The sequence below is a fragment of the Hippocampus zosterae genome, chromosome 8 (genome assembly GCF_025434085.1).
Source record: "Hippocampus zosterae strain Florida chromosome 8, ASM2543408v3, whole genome shotgun sequence".
Taxonomy (NCBI): domain Eukaryota; kingdom Metazoa; phylum Chordata; class Actinopteri; order Syngnathiformes; family Syngnathidae; genus Hippocampus; species Hippocampus zosterae.
Window position 1 is genome coordinate 8,114,846 of NC_067458.1, and position 21,550 is coordinate 8,136,395.

At 41.7% G+C, this 21,550-nt stretch overlaps 1 protein-coding gene across 2 annotated transcripts in view; it reads left to right on the forward strand.

The window, feature by feature from the left end:
* hmcn1 (hemicentin 1) overlaps window positions 1-21,550 on the forward strand; it is a 100,842-nt gene that overhangs the window by 56,462 nt on the left and 22,830 nt on the right. For both annotated transcript variants that reach the window (XM_052073255.1, XM_052073257.1), the window contains exons 34-68: window positions 46-215; window positions 436-590; window positions 2,239-2,362; window positions 2,490-2,591; window positions 3,120-3,296; window positions 3,422-3,573; window positions 4,014-4,137; window positions 7,669-7,844; window positions 9,911-10,007; window positions 10,216-10,338; window positions 10,596-10,751; window positions 10,952-11,233; window positions 11,309-11,476; window positions 11,800-11,913; window positions 12,003-12,089; window positions 12,642-12,833; window positions 12,925-13,098; window positions 13,299-13,412; window positions 13,514-13,659; window positions 13,729-13,879; window positions 15,115-15,312; window positions 15,394-15,507; window positions 15,652-15,839; window positions 15,972-16,068; window positions 16,157-16,318; window positions 16,442-16,555; window positions 16,654-16,856; window positions 17,140-17,221; window positions 18,829-18,960; window positions 19,131-19,280; window positions 19,397-19,556; window positions 19,637-19,761; window positions 19,898-20,081; window positions 20,579-20,676; window positions 21,185-21,463. In XM_052073255.1, coding sequence (XP_051929215.1) covers window positions 46-215; window positions 436-590; window positions 2,239-2,362; window positions 2,490-2,591; window positions 3,120-3,296; window positions 3,422-3,573; window positions 4,014-4,137; window positions 7,669-7,844; window positions 9,911-10,007; window positions 10,216-10,338; window positions 10,596-10,751; window positions 10,952-11,233; window positions 11,309-11,476; window positions 11,800-11,913; window positions 12,003-12,089; window positions 12,642-12,833; window positions 12,925-13,098; window positions 13,299-13,412; window positions 13,514-13,659; window positions 13,729-13,879; window positions 15,115-15,312; window positions 15,394-15,507; window positions 15,652-15,839; window positions 15,972-16,068; window positions 16,157-16,318; window positions 16,442-16,555; window positions 16,654-16,856; window positions 17,140-17,221; window positions 18,829-18,960; window positions 19,131-19,280; window positions 19,397-19,556; window positions 19,637-19,761; window positions 19,898-20,081; window positions 20,579-20,676; window positions 21,185-21,463 — 5,270 coding nt within the window. The remainder of the gene's footprint in view (window positions 1-45; window positions 216-435; window positions 591-2,238; window positions 2,363-2,489; window positions 2,592-3,119; window positions 3,297-3,421; window positions 3,574-4,013; window positions 4,138-7,668; window positions 7,845-9,910; window positions 10,008-10,215; window positions 10,339-10,595; window positions 10,752-10,951; window positions 11,234-11,308; window positions 11,477-11,799; window positions 11,914-12,002; window positions 12,090-12,641; window positions 12,834-12,924; window positions 13,099-13,298; window positions 13,413-13,513; window positions 13,660-13,728; window positions 13,880-15,114; window positions 15,313-15,393; window positions 15,508-15,651; window positions 15,840-15,971; window positions 16,069-16,156; window positions 16,319-16,441; window positions 16,556-16,653; window positions 16,857-17,139; window positions 17,222-18,828; window positions 18,961-19,130; window positions 19,281-19,396; window positions 19,557-19,636; window positions 19,762-19,897; window positions 20,082-20,578; window positions 20,677-21,184; window positions 21,464-21,550) is intronic.

The following is a 21,550-nucleotide window of genomic DNA, read 5'->3' on the forward strand; positions in this document are numbered from 1 at the left end:
GTTCCATAGAATGAACAAAGTCATTGTAACAATCTCCATCTACAGGTGGTATAAAGATGGACAGTTAGTCAGATATGGCGAAGGGCTGCGACTTGCAGCCAACGGCTGGCGACTGATTATCCCTCGTGCTCAGGTCTCTGACACGGGTCGGTTTCAGTGTGTGGCTACCAATGAAGGAGGAGACCAAAAGAAGGACTTCAATGTGGTTGTACAAGGTACTAGTTTCTTCAAATCGAAATACGGAATAAGGAATTGTGTATTAAATCTTTTGTCTACATATCGTAATGACAAAATGTACCCTCAAAATGCATACTGGGGGAAATATTTGGGTGATTATTTCTATTCGCAATCGTTTTCTGCTTTGTCCAATTGCCATTTTGACTCTTCTCCTATTCGACAAAATAGACAATGAGTCTCCCCTCTGAACTATTCCAGTTCCTCCATCAATTCGTTCCACTGGGACTGCCGAGCGTGCGGTTGTTCTGCACAAAGCAATCAATCTGGAGTGCATCTCGAGTGGGATCCCTGCACCAACCATGACCTGGCTTAAAGACGGTCGTCCTGTTGATACATCACAAGAGCACTTAAAGGTTGATGAATGGATTATTTGAGGATGACAAATAGTCATTGTTTATTTAAAACAAATTCTACTGTACGCTTATTTCACCAGCATAGCAAAAGGACGATGCATATAATAACACTGCCTTGAAAATATTTTCATACCCCTTGAATTTTTACATCTTTTTTAACCCTACAATGACAAACTTGAGTGTATTATGTTGAGATATCATATAGAATACAGGTTTCAAAGTCAAGGCCTGGGGGCCAGATCCAGCCCGTCACAACATTTTATGTGACCCGCACACGCAATTCATGTGTCAACTTCCATAATCCTTGCTAAAGTCTGTACCGAATGGTCAAATGCAAAAATCCACAGCTCAGGTCGTTCAATCTGTCTGCTTCCTGCCGCATAGTTTGGAAGACGCCAGCTGTTCCGCTCCTGCGTTTGCCTGCATTCCTTCAGCTGATAGCTGTTTTTTTTTCTTTTCTGGACTTTTACTGGATACTTTCCATTTCTTTTTTTACATACAGCCGCCTGTGACCATTTCCTTCCATGTTTTCCTTTTCAATGTGAGCATGGCCTAATAATTAGCGGAAGACTGCGATTAGCAACAAGGCTTGAAGCCTCCACTGATGAATGCCACAAACTCCTTCAGAAATTTCAAATTATTATTATTATTTTTTTTCTTTTAGCTACTTTAGAAACCCATTTTACTTTTAAAAGATTTTCTATGATGAATGTATGTTCTTTTTGTAAGTTTTACAAGCTACTTTTTGCTTTACTTCTGAATGTCGTTAACTCTTGTGTTTGAAAATGCTTTTAGGAGTTGTGTCCTTGCCTTGTTCTGTATGAATAAAGCTGCCTTGCCTTGTCTAGAGGTTATATACTCCACAGATCTGGCCTGTATGGAAGAGTGGCTGGAAAAATTGCTAAAAGAAAGGCATAAGAAGTCCCGTTTGCCATTTGGGGGACACCACAAACATGCAAAACAAGATGTTTTGGTCAGATGAAACCAAAGTTGAGTTATTTGGCCTGAATGCAAAGTGCCGTTTGTGTCTTAAAATGTTCCATATTTAAAACACCCTTAATACAGAATACCCGCCTTAAAACGTGGTGGCAGCATCATGCCTTGGGCTTGCTTTTCTTCATATCGGGAAGCTGGTCAGAGCCGATGGGAAGCTAATACATGGCAATGTTGTACAAAAACCTGTTGGACACTGCAAAAGATTTAAGATTGGGAAGGATCTTCATCTCACAGCAGGACAATGATCCTAAACAGAAAACCACAGCTTCAATTGAATGGTTTAGATAAAAGAATATCCACGTGTTATCATGGCCCGCTCTAAATTCCATCGAACATCTGTGGCAAGACTTGAGAAAAAAGAAAATGCTGTTCTCAAAAGTTCTCCATCCAATCAGGCAGAACGTGAATTATTTCTCTTCCATTTCACAATTCTATGCTGCTTTTTGTTGGTTGATCATATAAAATCTCAAGAAATAAAACATTGAGGTTTGTGGTTGTAAGGTGGCAAAATGTGAAAAAGTTCAAGAAGTATGAATGTTTTCGAGCCGCTGTGACTGTTGACACAAATAAAGTCTTTCACAATTTAACATTGACGATAATCAGATATGTTTTTTCTTGTGTGTCTGTGTGTGTGTGTGGTGTTGTACACTAGCTCGAGTCAGCAGGCAGAGTTCTAAAGGTCTTAGGGGCTAGACAAGAGGATTCTGGGAAATACACTTGTCTGGCCACAAATGCTGCCGGTGAAGCTCAAAAAAACATACACCTCAGTGTCCATGGTAAGAGAGCAATATCGAGTGGATTCTCCACATCTCGTTTCCTCTCATTTGTTGTCGTCCATTTCTCTTCTCCTATCTGTTGTGTTGTGCTTATATTTGACCATGTGCGGATGTGTATTTTTCACAGTGCCCCCCACGATCTCAGCCCCTGGAGAGATCATCAACCAGACCATCCTATCAGGCTTCTCGACTGAGCTTGAGTGCAAGGCCACAGGCAGTCCATTACCTGGTAAGATTCACAAACACCCTCCTATCTTCTCTCGCTTCTCTTCTCTCACAATTTCGACTGACCCGTGCAGTAGCCACGGCTTTTCCATCAATGTATCAGCAGAAAATTGATCTCAGATGACTCCGCACTGGTGACTTCATTCCCCCTGCCATTCTTTCCATGCACTGTAGCGTACACTCTACGGATAACCACTCCTATTCCAGATAATTGAAGACTTTTCTGGGGATGTGTTTGTATTTTGGATCTAATGTTGCATTCCAGATCTACTGGAGTCTGTGAAATAATAAAGTGTAAAAATGTTATATTACACATCTACATCTAGCTTTTGAGACATAATTCAGCTCTTAAAATCGAGGCGACTGTTGGGGAGGACAATTATGCTGGATCAGTTTGGGGTATACAGGGTACAGGATAGTGTATCTTGAGGTAAGGCTCTTTAATAGGTGGTAGAAGGCAGGTTTGGGAGATGCATGACATCACCGCAAATGCTTGCCCCTTAATATTCACACCGGCTTCTTTGTGTCATAGCAATAACATGGTCCAAAGACGGTCGACCGCTGACAAGTGCAGCTGGGGTGACTCTGCTGAAACGTGGCCAGGTGATGGAGATTGAAAGAGCTCAGCTCTCGGATGCAGGGATATACAGTTGCATAGCAGTCAACTTGGCCGGAGTTGCAGAGATATCCCACAGCTTGCAGGTGTTCGGTCAGTGTCTTTTTTGGGAGGTTTTGTCAGTCACAACAGATGTTTTCATTTGTTTGTGTCCCTACGAACGTCAGACTGCTGTTATGAGTGTGTGCAGTGAAACGTTTTTTAACTTTCTTATGCAGTGCCGCCGGTCATCACAAGCCGAGGTGGCACAGTAACAGTAGTCGTGAACGAGCCTGGCAGACTGGAATGCGAGGCTACAGGAGTGCCCTTACCTAGTCTCACCTGGCTCAAAGATGGCAGCCCTGTGACAAGTGTATCCCATGGCACACAGGTGTTTTGTTTTGTTTGTTTTTGAATCTTTTATTATATTTTAACAAACATTATGCAACGTATATCTTGGTTGGGGTAATTTCACAAATTCCTGAATAGGTACATTATTGTGTCGTGTCTTCAACGGTAAGCAATAGGCTACACTTGCCTCACATTTGCATGTAAGATTAAAAATGTGTTGAGTATTCACAATGACATTCTGCTGTTGAGTTAACTCCTTCACTCCCAAAGACGGGCGGCTATAGATGCCAAACATGCATTGGAACTTGGACAGTTGGCAGTGTTAAATGTAATGGACTGTACAGTATGAATCGATAAAAGAAAGCAGATTTACTATTATTATTATTATTATTATTATTATTACTATAATTGTTATTATTATCAACCCCTGAATCCATGTAAATTATACAGACCCACTCGCTTACTGCGGCTGTCCCACAGGTCTTGTCTGGTGGCAAGGTGCTGTCTCTGCGCAGTGCACAGGTTAGTGACATGGGCCAGTATACCTGTGTTGCTGTCAACGCTGGAGGAGAGCAACAGCAAGATTATGATCTGAAGGTTTATGGTGAGTCATCACCATTTATCGGTTGTTGAATATGTTCTCTAGTGATGTTCACTTGTACCATGTCTTACTTCTTAAAAGTGTCCACCAAAGTCCATGTATCACTGGTGGTGAAAAGTCAAGTGGTCCACGAGATTCTTGTGGGTGCATTATTCTTTATTTTATCTTATTTTATTATTTTAATTTTAGAGGGTCCCATGCCACACCCATTTTATTTTTGTTGGGCATTGGTAGCCTGGAAAACGACAGAGGGATGGCGGTCGCACTGCAGAGATGTTTGGATTTGTGCTATTTAAACTCAACTCATGATGCTTCTCTTTGCGGCCGCGCGCCGCATTGCACACACACTTTCATGCCTTTCTGTCAGGCAACCCTCGCCCACGCGCGTGCACTCCAATTCCAAATGACTGATTAGAGGATTGAGGGTGAAGTGACAGTTTCATTGGGCCACTGTGACGTGTTGAGTAATTTTCATTGGTTAGACGTGACGAGATTATGTTTAAATCTATTGGCAGCTTGAAGCTCGTCAGTAAAAGGTCCAAAGTAAACCGAGTCACATTAAAAGTAACAGGGTTCAAAGCGTGGGGAAAAAAAGGAACGGCTCATAGGCCGGAACAGCTGGTAGATTTTAAATTTCTTGTCGTAACTCGCGCCATTCTACTCCAAAAGTCAAAAGAGTCACGCAGAGTGACGGACGAACTGTAAAGCTGGATGGGGTTGTAAATGTGATGTTGGGGTGATAAACTCAACATGTACAAGTGGTCCTTTATCTGATGAAGAAATTGAGAAACACAGCTATTGTTTTCAATGGGCTTTCACTTTTAGAACACTTTCCCACCTTCAAAGCACTCAAAGCGCTACATCAGGAGGTTCCGTATCTTGCTCAAGGACATTTCAACATGATCAGATGCAGAGCTGGTGATTGAACCCGCAACTTCTGGGTTACGAGACTTCCATTGCAACTTTCTACTGTTCTGGAATAAATCTGAAACAGCTCCTGACAACCGTAGAAAACGAATTCATTCATTCATTCATTCATCTAACAAATTAAAAAACTGGTTCGACAGAAATAAATTGTCACTTAACCTGAAAAAATCGAAGTCAATTGTTTTTGGCACAAGACCAATCAAACACCAAGCTAAAATTATGGTAAACTCAATTGAAATAGAAAGAGCGTATGAAACCAAGTTTCTCGGATTAGTAATAGACTCAAAACTATCTTGGAAATCACATATCGATAACATAAAAAGAAAAATAGCCAAGACCGAAGGGATCCTCTACAAAACCAAGGAAGTGCTAAATAAGAGATCTTTGTACACATTATACACTTCATTATTATTACCATACATGACCTACTGTGTGGAAATATGGGGAAATGCCTGCAAAACAAACACACTCCCTATTCTCAAACTACAAAAAAAAGCAATTCGAATTATTAATAGATCAAAATATACGGAACCCACAAATCCACTATTTATCAAATTAAATACGATGAAATTTTATGACCTGGTTGACTTTAAAATCGCCTAATTAATGTACAAAGCATACAATAACCTGCTCTGCCAAAACATTCAGAAGTTTTTTGAAATTCGAGAAAGCAACTATGAATTAAGAGGTACCAACTTATTCAAAAAACTCCAAACAAGACCAAACATCAAGCAAAGAAGTGTATCTAGCAAAGGTGTTAATATGTGGAATATCTCGAAACGGACCTAAAAATGAGTAAATCGCTTGCTGATTTCAAAAACAAATTCAAAAAAATAGTACAAACAACCTACATCAATCAGAGTTAAAATGATAAATTCTAAACATTAAATATAATGATAAATCAGAACTAAGTTGATAAATAGAGAAAGGTATTGAAATATCCATTATGAATTCAAAGAAAATTGACACAAGAGTGCCAGGGTGAGGATGTATATAATCCCGATATAAACCAAAAGTTGTGAAAATATCACGGTTAAGGGTAAAGTATGAGCCTTAATGGAGACTTCTTCTTTCTTCTTCTTTTCTGATTGATATAAAAATGATTTAGTAGATATAAACACATAACGGGGTAGGACTAGATAAGTTTTTTTTACTTCATCCTACTCCCTTGAACATAATAACTGTGTTGAATGAAGACTGATTTCTTTCTTTTTACTTTTTTATCTACCTTATTTTCTATCAAATTATTACTGTATATGTTTTATGTTCAATAAACAAACAAACAAACAAACAAACATTCTACCACTGAGCCATGCCGTGCCTCTCTTGTTAATCAAATTGTTTTTATTCAGGACCTGACATTGATCTGATCTGGGGGGGGGGGTTGGAGGGGAGGGGGGTGCCAGCAATGTGCTATGATGTAGTATTCAAAATATCCATAAAACACGTTTGACGATGATAAATGATCAAAGGTCTTGGCAAGCACAGAGGAACAAGCAGCAAAAATTCTGCTTGTTCCATTGTTCTATTTCCAGCCTTCCATTCTTTGTTTTATTGACAAATTGCTACTGACATTGGACTGTGTTCTTTTTCTTCCACCAGACCTACAGATCACACCGGTGATGTGTCACAGGGGTCTTGAAAAGCATGTGTCTTAAGAGGAAGTGCGGCCAGAATAAGCTTTGCCTTTCAATAAACATTGTTAGCTTCCTGCAGGGAGTTGAACACATGGTGGCGTATATCGCTCCAATCAAAGCGGATGTCACTTTGAAAACATAAGACACGTCGTTTACCGGCAGGGAATCATGGAGGCCCCTCCCATGTCTGTTTAAATAAGCACTGGATGTATGCGAAATGCAAACATCCACACGGTGTTCGTTTCCTCTGAAAGATCAAGAAGAGTTTGTCCTAAGAAATGACGGAAGATTTGCTGTGGTAATTGCTACCATTCTTCAGCAGCTTCCTGCGTCTGACCAAATATTGAGTGAAGGCCTGTTTGAATCCTTCCTACTTGATATCTTTTCTGTCCACGATACAGAGGAAATTGCATTGCAGTAATTTTATCAATCAGGTCACATTTTAACAAATAAGCATAGTGTCTTGGAGAGGAAATAATGACTGTAGAAAAACGGAATAAAGAGCACAATACTTAATTGGAAAAGTGGCATGACACAGCTGCATATTCAAAGTTATTTAATGTACTTGCTGGGTGCGACCCGAATGAGGATAAGCAGTCAATGGATGGATGGAAGTTATGACACAGGATGTTGGATTACGTATGATCAGTGATCAGCATTAGTGATTAGCAAAGAGGCAGCTCAAACCTTAAAAACACAAACAATTGTTGAATGAGTTTATCGCTGCCTGCTTAGCAAAAGATCTAGACCCAGATGCCCAACTTAGAAGATCATGTATCGAGGAGTTCATGCCCTCAGATAATAATAAATTGTAAGAGAGAAATACAAGCGTTGGACTCCCCTGAACAACTCTAAACTAAAAACTAATTATAGGAATCAGTATAAGACAATCTTAGTACTTGCATACCTTTAATAATCTAGTCTCCCGTATTAGGCATTTCATTGTAAAATATCCAAACATCTTCCACAGTGCCGCCCAACATCAAGGGAGAGGAAATGAACGCTACCGTGATGCTCGGAAGTTCGGTGGATCTGCACTGTCTGAGTGATGCCATTCCCCCACCCACTCTGTCGTGGCGCAAAGATGGCCGCCCACTGTTCACAAAACCTGGTCTGACTCTCTCAGCAGATGGGAGTTTGCTCAAGGTAGGAAATATACCTTAGCACACTGTTGTCAAAGTCAAGGCCCGGGGGCCAGATCTGGCCCACCACATCATTTTATGTGGCCCGCGAAAGCAAATCTAGCATGTGGAGTTCCATGATGCTTGCTAAAATCCATACCTAAATTTCAAATTGTCATATGTAATCCACAATAAGAGTCATTATTTTTTATTTCTGATTTTAAAACTAGTTATCCATCAATTTGTTGTGCGCTGTGTATGTAATATGTGGAGCGGATTAAACATTTATATGGTTTCCCAAAATTCATAACGGCCCAGCAAGGTAAACCGTAACTACAAAGTGGCCCGCGACAAAAATGAGTTTGACACCCCTGCCTTAGCAGACAACAACAACAATAAAAATATTAATCGCTATCTTGCACTTTATATTAAGTGTACTGCATGTCCTGTATATTTGCTTGAAGTGTTCACATGCAGCTATGGGAACAAACCTCTTAATCAATTAATTAATAACTGACAGTGATTAATCAATCAAGGCTTGGGCTTGACCCCTTACTAAGAGGCCAACACAGTGGTTGTTTGTCTATACGTGGAGATTCATCCAGGCTTGATCCTTCCTAACCACCAAATAAAAAATGGACACATGGATGCCTCCCGAAATGAAGACATTTATTGGTTTTCGATTTCTTGGGAGTCATTTGAAATGGCTCGGGTAAGTTCGGCGTAGAAGAACGTGGCAGTCGTGTGTTCAACGCCATCAAACACTTAGGATGCACTTGACTCTAGTGCAGTGGTTCTCAAAGTGGGTTCGATCGAACCCCAGGTTTTCAGTGAATCGGTCTCAGGGGTTTGACGGAGCCTTTGCCTTGAAGGTTAAGACACACCTGTCTCAACATGTCAATCAATTATGACCCGCCCGCTTGGCCATCACTGGCTGCAGATGATCACATTACATTGCTTGTCCAATCAGTGCTGCGGGAAATTTAGTTCGCTCAGCCATCGACGAGTTACTGTCGTGATAGTACGTCGTGTGATTTTTTTTGATTTTTTTTTTTTTTAACACATGCTAACTATGTCAAGCAACAAAAAACACCAAAAAAAACCGTCAGACGAATATTTACAACATGGATTCCCATGCATCACGGAAAGAGATGGGAGTCCTATCTGTGTGACTTGTCATGCCATGTTGAGCAACTCACAACTTAAGGAACACTTCTTGAATCATATTTTTATTTTTCACTAATGAAGGGTTCGGTGAATGTGCATATGAACTGGTTGGGTTCACTACCTCTAACAAGGTTAACTCTTTCATTCCACAAGACGTACTTGTACGGCTTTTTAAAATTAGGCCCCGCCTACCAAAGACATCTAAGTCTTTTTTTTTTGTGTCATATAGAGGAGGAGGGTCTGATGCAATCTGTGAATGAGAATAAGCTGTTTACATTGTAAATCATGTTAAAAAAAAGTGACCAGTAGGCGGCAGTGGTGCCTCACATGCTTGAAATGCATGCTTTTACAAAAAGCTCTTTTTCTCCAATTTTTGTCCAGGAATCGCCATTTCCATGAAACGTAGCCGTTTTGTAATGCTGATTGCTGAAGAATGGAAAAAGATAGAAACATTTTTTTTCTGCTGAAAGAAGAGAGTCCAAACTTTATTTTGGTAGGCTCCATGTTTAAATAGCATTAGAACCAAATATTCTGTGGGCCTTGCAAGATCAAAATCCAGTATAACGCTGGGATTGAGGGGGTTGCTCCAGTGAAAATAGCTGGGATTGAATGAGTTAAGAACCACTGCTCTAGTGCATCCTACAAGTGTTTTGAATAGTGACTAGAGATCGTAAGTGAGGCCATTTCTCATGTCCTCAGAATTATTCTTTTGGATGAATGGACAAAGATTCCCATAGATACACTCCAAAATCTTGTGGAAAGCTTTTCCAGAAGAGTGGAGGGAGGGGCATACACTCCATTTCCGTACTTTGTCAAGGCATGTTGGTGTAAAGATGAGGTCTCCCAATATTTGTGTCCGTCATATACTGTGCAGTATCAGGCTCGGTATTGAGCTTATGCTTTTTCTGTGACTCTTATTGCTAGGTTGTCAGTGCTCAGGTGCCGGACTCAGGCAGGTATACCTGTGAGGCCACGAACATTGCAGGCAAGACAGAGAAGAACTATAATGTGAATGTGTGGGGTGAGTTCTGTGCTTTGGAAAACATATACTGTCGCAAATCATCCAAACAATTAGTGTTATGCAGATCAGTACAACGCAAATCATCCCTCTCATATAGCAAATATCAAATATGGACCGTGATTGTTTTGTTTAGAGCTCAGTAAAAATGCACCTAGAAAGTTGATTAAGTACTGCACCGTTTTTTTGGGGTGACCTATCGCTATTACAGTTCCTCCAAGTATTCGAGGCTCTGAAGAGGTGTCACCACTCACAGTGATTGAAGGAAGTCTCATCACACTGGTGTGTGAATCCAGTGGAATCCCACCTCCCAGGCTCAGCTGGAGGAAGGATGGTAAGTTTGAGTGTTTGCCAGGATCTTTTTGTACAATACACTTACCGTTACTTTTACTTTTTTTCTTCTTCAATCAAATGTTTGCTGTTACCCGTCGGTTAATTATATACAGGTATGATGCAATATGTTCTGTGGGTGATTTTTTTTGTTTTGTTTCATTCTGCGATTTATTTACCGCACTAAGTAAACGATCCATGCAATATTAAAAGGCACATGCGTGAGATTCGTTTCACGGTTCGTAACTGCTTGCATTCCAGGTGCGGTGCTCCCATCTGACGAGCGTCTCAGGGTTTTGTCAGGAGGTCGGCACCTGCAGATTTCCAATGCTGAGAGGACAGACGCAGCTTCCTATGTATGTTCGGCTTCCAGTGCAGCTGGCAGCACATCCAAGGAGTACAGCCTGCAGGTTTATGGTTCGTACAGACTAACCGATCTGGGGCACCTATTTATTGCCTCAGCCAAGATTCCTTCATTTATGAGAAACTGTAACTGTAATCTATTCCGGTCTAATAAAATGAAGGTTGAAATATGACATAATATACGTGTATTTAATATTGTATACCTTAAACGTCCATATTGTGTCCCCGCTTACTATGTGCTCTTCTCATTTTAGTCCGCCCTTCTATCAGACCCAACGAGGGTGACGCCGACGGCATTGTTGTGACAAAAGGAGGCGATGTGATGTTACAGTGTGCTGCAGATGGCGTGCCGCGGCCAGCGGTCACCTGGCTGAAAGATGGACGGCCCATCACAGGCCTCCACAATGCTAAGATTCTTAATGAGGGAAGGCTGCTTCAGATTAAAGATGCTAACATTTCGGACACTGGACGCTACACCTGTATTGCTGTTAATGTGGCAGGGCAGACAGAAAACAAGCATGACATCAGTGTTCATGGTATGAAGTCACTTCGATTTTGTGTCGTCGAATTGCATTGTGCTTCGGTTTACTTTTTTACTTTCTGTTTTCCAGTCCCACCAACGATCATTGGGGAGGTTCAGCTCCCCGAAAATGTCAGTGTAGTTCTGAAGAACCCGGTGGCTCTGAGCTGCGAGGCTTCTGGCATTCCCCTTCCTGCCATCACCTGGTTGAAGGATGGTCGACCAATCAAAGGAACCGGTTCTGTTCGTGTTCTTTCAGGTAAAGGTCATTTACTGGATTTCCGGTACACCGGTATTGTATGTAGACCATTCATGAACATTATTCTCCGAGATGATGGTACTATTCAAATGTAAGGTAACATTAATTCTCTGATGATTCTATGCAATGTTGAACCTCTCCAGAGATGTCAAAGCTTGTTTTTACAGCTGAGAGACTGACAGCCAAATTTCTCAATGTTTTATTATGGACAGACTGCACTTTTAAGATAGTATGTACCCTTCGTGAATATTTTAAGTGACAAATGTCTAAACCTTGTTAAATGACAAATGATGGTTATTAAATTGAGTGTGTTTATTGTCTAGGTGGGCGCAGCCTACGTCTAATGCATGCTGCAGTGGAGGACGCTGGGAGGTACAGCTGCATCGCATCGAACAGTGCTGGAGAAGAAAATAAGAATTTTGACCTTACCGTCCTGGGTAAGTGAATAGTTAGTTGCCTTAATGTAATTTTGTGCATATGGAGAGACTGATTACCTGTGAACACATTTTTACCTATTTGTAACCAGTTCCACCAAGTATTGTAGAAGAAGGAAGTGTTACGGACGCAAAAGTGAAGGAGAGGCACAACATTACTCTAAACTGTGAGGCCTCAGGTAAAGGGCATTCTATCAAATTTGTCTCAGAAAAGATATTTTTCAAATCCAAGCTGCCTAAATGAAATGTTTCCCCTCAAAATAATCCCCTCAGTCTTTCCCAGACCTGTCTGCTACGCCTTCACGCACTCTTGTCACGGCCTGCTTGATGTTATCCTGTTCAAAATGGGTCCACTTGATGAATCTTTTGATCTTGTGAAAGAGAAAGAAAAACACATAGGGAGGTTGCACCAGAGTTTCAACATTCTTCTTGGCCTGGAGCTGCTGGATGTTCAGGATTATACTGTGAGCGGATATGTTGTCACGATGAAATCGACACGAGTTGTTCCGGCACAACTCCAGCCTCTTCTCACTCACTGAAATGAAGCAAAAGCTTGTTGATGTACTGGTTAATCGTTTGGCCCACAGTGAAGGGGAGAAAATGTTTTGTTTCTAGTTTGGATTTGAAATATATCTTTTGTCACACCAGTCCTGGATCTTTTTTGAGACCCCTCATACATCCGACACCATGCTCTGTATAATACTTAGGTCTCTGTGTTACTATTTTTTTAGGTAACCCAACCCCAGAAATTACATGGCTGAAGGATGGAAAACAATTACTGCCAGACGGACGCCATCTTGTCTTGTCTCATGGCCGTTACCTCCTAATTTCTGCTGTGCAAGTGGCTGACACTGGCAGATACAGTTGCCTTGCGTCAAACATTGCAGGGGATCGCAGCCGTCATTTCAACCTCAATGTCTTGGGTACATAGAGAGGAATCTGCCGAGGATCATGAAGTTACTGAATTTAAACCTTGTCATGTTCTCTTAGTTGACTGGCTTCTATTTCCATCAGTTTCTCCCAGCATTGCTGGGTCAGGACCAGATGGTTCGGCGGAGGAGGTGACTGTTACCTTGAGTAGCCCTACCTCACTGGTGTGTGAAGTTCAGTCGTATCCTCCTGCACTGATCACCTGGCTCAAAGATGGCAGATCATTCGAGTCCAGTCAGAATGCCAGAGTTCTTCCAGGTTATATTTATGTGATTATATTTGAAGTATAGCGTCAATTCTTCCAAAGGTCATTTCACGTTTGGCCACTTCTCTGACTTGGCCTACATTGATAGAGTATGTATAAGATTGATGTGAGTGATACATTGTTAAAATATCGTAACTAACATGAGCATTGCGCGCATTCCTAATCTGAAGGTCCTCTGTTTATCCTTTCCCAGGTGGCCGAACCCTGCAGATTTTTAATGCAAAAGAAGAGGATGCTGGGCGTTACACTTGTGTTGCCACAAATGAGGCTGGAGAGAGTCTCAAGCACTATGATGTCAAAGTATATGGTGAGTTCTAGCTAAAAGTAGAAGGGACCTTATTCACTTCAACTCTTTTACACCTCTTTATTGAAATACCGGTCATGCTTGTTTCTCTTTATTGACCCTAGTTCCCCCACAAATCGATAAAAATGATATCCTGGGTGAAGGACTAACCCCTAAAGTAGTCAAGGTCAAGGTCAACAGCACACTTACGTTGGAGTGTGCAGCTCAGGCCTTTCCTATTCCAGCACTGCAGTGGTACATGGACGGAAAGGTAAACCATCTCCTTTTGAGTGTATGTATTTATGTCTGTATGTTTCTCACTGATGCTTCTTCTAAACAGATTCTGCTGGCAGATGAGCACGTGTCCATCACAGCTAATGGTCGCATTGTTAAGATCAGACATGCTCAGGTGTACGACACTGGCCGTTACACTTGCATAGCCACTAATGTAGCTGGAGAAGACGAGAAGGACTTTGATGTAAATATACAAGGTGAACTGGGTTGACTGATGAAATGTGCCTGAGACCATCAGTGAATTTTCTGGGGGTGGGGGTTCATATCATTTCTGTGAAGCAGGAGTGCCCAACCAGGCGATCCCGGTCAAACGGCAATCGGCAGACAGTCTGCAATTGTAGCTTGCGATCAGAGCCGTTGAGATATATCTATTGTGAGCCATCCATCCATTTTCTGAACCGCTTTATCCTCACAAGAGTCGTGGAGCATGCTGGAGCCTATCCCAGCTGTCTTTGGGCAGTAGGCGGGGAACACGCTGGACCGGTTGCCAGCCAATCGCAGGGCACCCAGAAACGAACAACCATACGCACTCACACTCACACATAGGGACAATTTGGAGTGTTCAATCAGCCTGCTATGCACGTTTTTGGAATGTGGGAGGAAACCGAAGTACCCGGAAAAAACCCACGCAGGAAGGCCGAAGCCGGGCTCGAACCCACGACCGCTGCGCTAAGCACTGGACCACCGGGCCTCCTATCTATTGTTTTGATTATTTTAATAAGTTTGTGTGAACTGCAATTCACCAATGGCAATGTCAAAGAATGGGAATTTGGAGCGCCAGAAGAAGCATTTTCAAACGGTATACGCGAGCTATGATAATGATGTTCCTACACTTAACATGCAACAAAAGTGCATCCCTGTCTCCCTGTATTATCAGGTCTCCCACTCTGTTAGGCAGTGGTTTCCTCTTCACAATTCAGTCTGTCTGCGATTGGCTGGCAACCGGTTCAGGGTGTCCCCCGCCTACTCCCCAGAGACGGCTGGGATAGGCTCCAGCACCCCCCGTGACCCTTGTGAAGATTAAGCGGTTCGAAAAATGGATGGATGGATGAATTCAGTCTTGTATGTAGTCCATATTTCTGTAACGTTCATCTTAGGGTCCGTTATGGCTGTTTTACCAATCATGACGTGTGTGTGTGGGTGGGGTGGGGGTGGGGGGGCGCGTGCATGTGCACGTGCATTAGCGGGTCGATTGCAGGTGGTTTGCTGCTTGAACAGTAGATCTTCATTTAGAAAAGGTTTGGCACCCTTGCTGTATAGCATTGTTTTTTAAATAATCATCAGTATGTCTCTGAATCAAATATTCAATCTCATAAAATGATGTTCACGTACTACACGTTAAACCTGCAAATATTCCATGAATGAAATATATACTTGCACAATGAAAGTGTATTCAGCACATTGTTTCTTGCCCCCTCACCTTTTTCCTCAGTTCCTCCCAGTTTCAACAGACGAGCCGGATCTGGTGATACAGCGTCCCCATCAAGCTTTGGGGTGGATGCTCGTGAAGTGATACTCAATAATCCAATTTCTCTATACTGTGAGCCAAATTCTGTACCCCCTCCTACACTGACGTGGTACAAAGATGGCCAGCCCCTGATCTCCAATGATAACATTCTAATCATGCCAGGTGAAATGGAAACAACTAAAAGAAAGAGCAGAAAGAAAGAACGAGCAAGTGTGTGCCAACATGTGAGTGCTTCATTGTCAGGGGGAAGAGTGCTACAGATCCCCAGGACTCAGGCAGAGGACTCGGGCAGATACATATGTGTGGCTGTCAATGAAGCAGGAGAAGATTCAATTCAGTATGATGTTAGAGTATTATGTGAGTCCAATATGTAGTATGTGTGTGTGGGCTTGGACTGAATTCAGTATTTTGAAACGAGAATTTGACATCTCTGTTTGTGTGTGTGTGTGTGTGTGTGTGTGTGTGTGTGTGTTTCTACACTGGAAATTGGTTTTATACCAGTGCCCCCCACAATACGAGGTATACACAATGAGTTACCTGATGAGGTGACAGTCTTGGTCAATAAAACAACTTTGTTGGAATGCCATGTGGACGGCAACCCCGTCCCAAAGATAACCTGGTTTAAGGACAACGAGCTGGTCAGCCGTGATGGACCTCATAGGATTCTGTCCAATGGCAGAACACTTCAGGTGTTTGGAAATCTTACTGTATATATAACAATAATGATAATACTTTTTAGTACCATTCTCTGTCATCTAATTAATGTTTACCGGTGCATTTAGTAACATGCGTTCTGTGTCTATGTGTGTATGAATCGTCAGGTTTTGACAGCTCAAGTGTCTGACACAGGACGCTATGTGTGTGTGGCTGACAATGTGGCTGGAAGTGTTGAAAAATCCTTTCATCTCAATGTGCATGGTAAGTATAACATATTAATTTGTTCCATTTGTTTTGTTCTGTGTTTTCCTAACATACGTGACTGTTGCTTTGTTTTTTTTTCTTTCAGTTGCTCCTACTATTTTAGGCCAAAACCATGAAAACGTGACAGTCGTGGTGAACAACTTTGTCTCCCTGTCGTGTGAAGCCAGTGGTTTCCCCCCTCCTACCTTGAGTTGGTTAAATGAGAGGGGTCCAGTTCAGGCCAACACCAATGCACTCATCATGCCGGGTATATTAAATCGATGTCAGGGAGAAGGACTATAGTAGTCTGTAACACTTAATCAATGTGTTAGCAGTGAATGGGTTAATTACATGGAATCTTAACGTTGAACAGTTTAATTTGTGCCTGCAGGTGGTCGTACATTACAAATCTTGAAAGCCAAAGTATTAGATGGCGGAAAATATAGTTGTGTTGCCCTGAATGCAGCAGGAGAGGCTCACAAGAACTTTTACCTCACAGTTTTTGGTCAGTCCCTCCCTCTCTGCACAGTACTGTAAACTGATTGTGAGAAACAAAACATCAAATGTGAGAGTAAAAATCTTGCCTTATTTTCGGTTTCTCAGTTCCTCCCAGTATCCGGGATAAGAACGGGGATTCCCCCGTGGTTGTGAATGTGCTTGCGGGGAAATCAGTCACTCTGGAGTGTGAATCCAAAGCAGTACCTCCTCCCACCACCACGTGGTACAAGAATGGAAGGATGGTGACAGAATCGGTCAACCTGCGCATTCTGGCTGGGGGGCAGACGCTTCAGATCAGAGCCTCTGAGGTGAAACTCATTTTGATTGACTTGTAGTTTTGAACACCTTTGATTTGTCACGGTGTTTGTCAATGTTTATTTATTTATTTTTATTTTTTACCCCACCGGTTGCTGGCTGAAACATCTGTCTGTTTGGAAACCTTTATTTTGATCTGCTCAAATCATTTTTTGGGAAACTATAACAGCCTTCACAAGAAATGCCAATGTTTACATAAAATTAGTATATAAAATATATAATTGAGTGAGAACCTTAATTTTTACAACCTCCTAATTATTCTCATTTTATTTTCAGGTGTCTGATACTGGACAATATGTGTGCAAGGCCACTAATGTTGCTGGTCAAATGGACAAGAACTTCCACCTGAACATTTACGGTACTCAGGTTTAGCTGATTGTTAATTTAATATGCACTGGGGGGGGCATATTTTCCCATTCAGGCTCAAGTCAATTTCTTACGCCACTTTCAAAAAGCACCAATTCTCGTGTCGAGGCTTCTGACACAACCACCATCATGCGTAACCTGAAAAATTATGCGCATCCACCAAAGAGGCGTGATTCAATCTGACTAATTTCCGTATCATGGAGTTTTCCTGAGATGTGAATTCTATGGAGATCTATCTGGAAAATAGGTCACACTTTAAATTTGAAACTAACTAGTGGATACGGCAAGTGTACTGATCCTAGCCACTGACGTCTGCACGGCCAACAATAGGCTACTTCTAAGACCATGTGGTTTTGTTTCTTTCACTTTTTAATAAATCCGATGTAAGCAATTCAGTCAGAACACAGTGCTCAAGACCGAACATTTGAGAGATGGTGCAAAGCGAGTGAAAGTTAATCAGGTTGCCAAACATTGAAATGTGCATGGCACAGATGCAATCAAATGAAAACATAAAGACTATGATGACGCCCGGCGCATAATTACCGTATTGGCCTGAATATAAGACAGTGTTTTTTATGTTGAAATAAGACTGAAAAAGTGGGGATCGTTTTATATTCGGGGTCTAGATATTATACCCATTCATGACGCTAGATGTTGCCAGATATCATTGAAGCGAATGCTGAACTTGACTCCCCAGGCCAAAGTGAACCCCTGTCACGTAGAATAAAAATAAAAATAGCGGTAAGAAAGAAAAGAGAAGAAAATAATAGCAGAGATAACAGAAAATGGAGAAACATAGCAACAATCTGGACAAAAGTGGGTCAAAGATCGGCCAGGTTAACCGGCAGCTGAAGAGAATTATGATGTCATTTACATTTCCCATTCATTTACGAATGTGATTGCACTTCAGTTTATATATTTAAATGTTCAGATATTAAGATTTGAATGAGGCAAAATAACATGCTTTTTCTCTCAAATATATTGTTATAATCGTTTGTTTCAGATGTACTGAAATTATTTTCTGTATAAAAAATAATTGGGTGTTCAAAAACTCTTTTTTCAAACTTGAGTCTTGAAAAAGAGGGGGTCATCTTATAATCAGGGCCGTCTTATATTCGGGCCAATACGGTATACATGTATTGTTTGTGATCGGAGCTGATGCTGAGCCTAGTTTCCCACCATTTGACATGATAATGTATAATCTCAACGTTTAGCCGTCATTGTGTTTTAGTAGGGACAACATGCAGCCGTTGAGCTGTTGGTTCGGCCATCAGCATAAATCAGCCAACTCGGCCGGTAGCGGTCATCACGTGACATCAGCGGCTGTGAAATGACTCAAAATGTACTATGTGATGTTTCACCTTCCAGAGGTACTAGACTTTAGTACAGCCTCTGGAGTGTGAAAGAGAAAAGGTGCTTTACTCTATGGGAAATTGCACACACTGACATAAGTGTGAAGGAACCCCCTCATTTCAGGATCGCTCCATTCGGAGAGCATACATGAAGGCATGTGTGACACACTTAAATGGATGGGAGACCTGCAAAACCCGCGGGAGAATATGCCCTTGAAGTCATGACTTGTTTTTCTGTCGCTTGTAGTTGCCCCTCGTATCGATGGCCCAGCTGAGGAACATTTTGTGGAGACCATCAATAACCCAGTCACCTTTGCCTGTGATGCTGTTGGGATCCCTCAGCCCATTCTCACGTGGTTGAAGAATGGACAACCAATTGGTAAACGTGTCCCTGTGAAGACAGGGACCTTGTGTTTTGTCATGTGCTCATATGATTAAACAGGTTCTATGTTTAAACACGTTTCTGAATCGTCAAAGAATGTTGAACATTGAATGACGTCATCCTATTCCTTCAATAGAATGACGATTATATCAATGTGATTTGTTTAGCGAGCTCAGTTTCTTTGGAGATGCACATATTCTCTGGAGGCAGCAAGCTTCAGATTGCACGGTCACAGATGTCCGACAGTGGCACTTACAGTTGTTTGGCCTCCAATGTGGAAGGCAAAGTGCAGAAGAACTACCACCTCACCATACAAGGTACCTGGAGACTTGAACTTGAAATTATATGTTAAGAACATTTTCTCAAGCTAGCATCTTACATTTCTGAAGTGCATCCACGTGACTGGAACTAAAACCAACAATACTCTCTTAAGTTCCACCTAGTATCTCTGAATCAGAGTTACCCAGTGAGATTGGGGTCCTGCTAAATGAAAGCATACAGCTCGCGTGTCATGTCCAGGGATCGCCGAGTCCAACCATCCAATGGTTAAAAGATGGAGAAGTCATCAACAATGCAGGCAATAAGGACTTTAGGTACTCTACATGACCCCAAAAATATGACACATAAGTATACCGTTGCTGTGCTCTGATGATGTTGATGTGATGTTGCTTAGAATCAGCCCAGATGGCAGCATTCTTACTGTGACTGCTACCCACACCACTGACAGTGGCAAGTACACCTGTGTCGCCTCCAACAGTGCAGGAGAAGAGGATCGGATATTCAATTTGAATATATATGGTTGGTCAAATTAAAAAAAATCTCATGTTTCGCATTAAAAAAAAGTGTGTATATTTACTGTGTATATATATATTTTTTTTGGGGGGGGGGGGTGTATTTGCCTTCGTGTTAATCACCGCTCCACTTACTCCTTTAGTGCCTCCTGTGATTGAGGGCAACAGTGAAAAAGTCGAGGAATTGACCACAGTCCTTGCCAGCTCAGTCAACATTAAGTGTGTGGCAACCGGATCTCCTGCGCCACAGCTTAATTGGCTCAGAAATGGCCTCCCCCTTCCACTGTCCTCACATATACGTCTTCTCTCTGCAGGCCAGATGCTCCGGTAGGTCTGCGGACGGGGCTAGGTTCAGAATGCCAGCTCTGGACATCTAGTTTGTTATCATGTACAGTTGTAGTACGAAATACTGTAGTGCAAAATGAAAAATATATCACGTGACACAACGGCATGAGCAGCAGCTCAATATCTACTGCATGCGCAAACACCTGTTGTGAACTATTTCATGCATTGTTTTTGTATAGGCACTGTCTTGCATGCCCTAAATGCAACTTCATTGTTGTATGCAGCTGAAACTCTCATCTCATGAATCACTATGAAGTCATTTGTGGTTTTGTTATGCAAATCCACATCAGCTAGTTACAATAAAATGGACTTGGAAACACAGAAGCAAACAATTACACAGTCACAATAAATAATTAATAAAGGACTATATAGGTAAATAAAAGTCAGTGACAAAGATAGGATGATATTTGGAATTCTATAATGTTTTACAGTCACCCAGAAAAATGATTATAGCTGTACATGGTGAATGTGTCACCCAGAATTTCCCGCACCCAAGTATCTGACGGTGGTACCTACACTTGTGTCGCATCAAATAGAGCAGGAGTTGACAACAGACATTACAACCTACATGTGAATGGTGAGTCTGACATGGGATCAGGTTTGATAGTCTTGCAGTGCATTCTTTGGTATTCATGTTCAACATTTCATATTTTATTTCCAAGATGATAACTACACATTCTCAGTCATTTCATAAGACCATCACTGGTATGTAATTGCCAGAGCTTGTTTCCCTGAGGAGGCAGTTGTTCCTGATAATTAATGTTTAAAGGGGTCTTATTCAAGCGTGCTCCATTTTTTTTGTGTGTGGTAAATGTGTTATAAAAGATGGCATACTGTATTTTTCAATTTGTATCAAATTTATTATCAAGGGAACATATATGGCTTCGAATTAAATGTTAAAATTAACGAGATGAAGTAAAATGGTCTTCATATTATCATCAGTTCGGTTACATTCTTTTGGAGGTCATCATCAAGCCGTATGAGTGAGGGGGGTACTCATGTTCTGACGAAAGGATTCAGGGGTTTACAAGTAAAAAAGGTTGGGAACCACTGCTCGATACTCTTCACACATTTTTTTCACTCAGTCCCCCCAGTTCTGGATGGAGCAAGGAGCACGATTGACGTGATTGTAGTTCGAGGAAACCCGGCTTCGCTGCTGTGTTTAGCGGATGGAACCCCAACACCTTCTGTCGTCTGGCTCAAAGAGGGGCGACATCTGTCAAATGACACCCAAGTGAGACTACTGAACCAAAATACAACGATGCAGTTCCTCCAGGCTGAAGTCAGCCACACAGGACACTACACCTGTATCGCTAGCAACACAGCGGGTCAAACAAGCCGTCACTTTAACTTGAAAGTTCTTGGTGAGTGGAAATCAAAGCTTAGGACTTTTAACCTCTCTCTCCACCTTTTGATTTGTGGTTGGGATGTCTGTTAACTTTTCTTTTCAG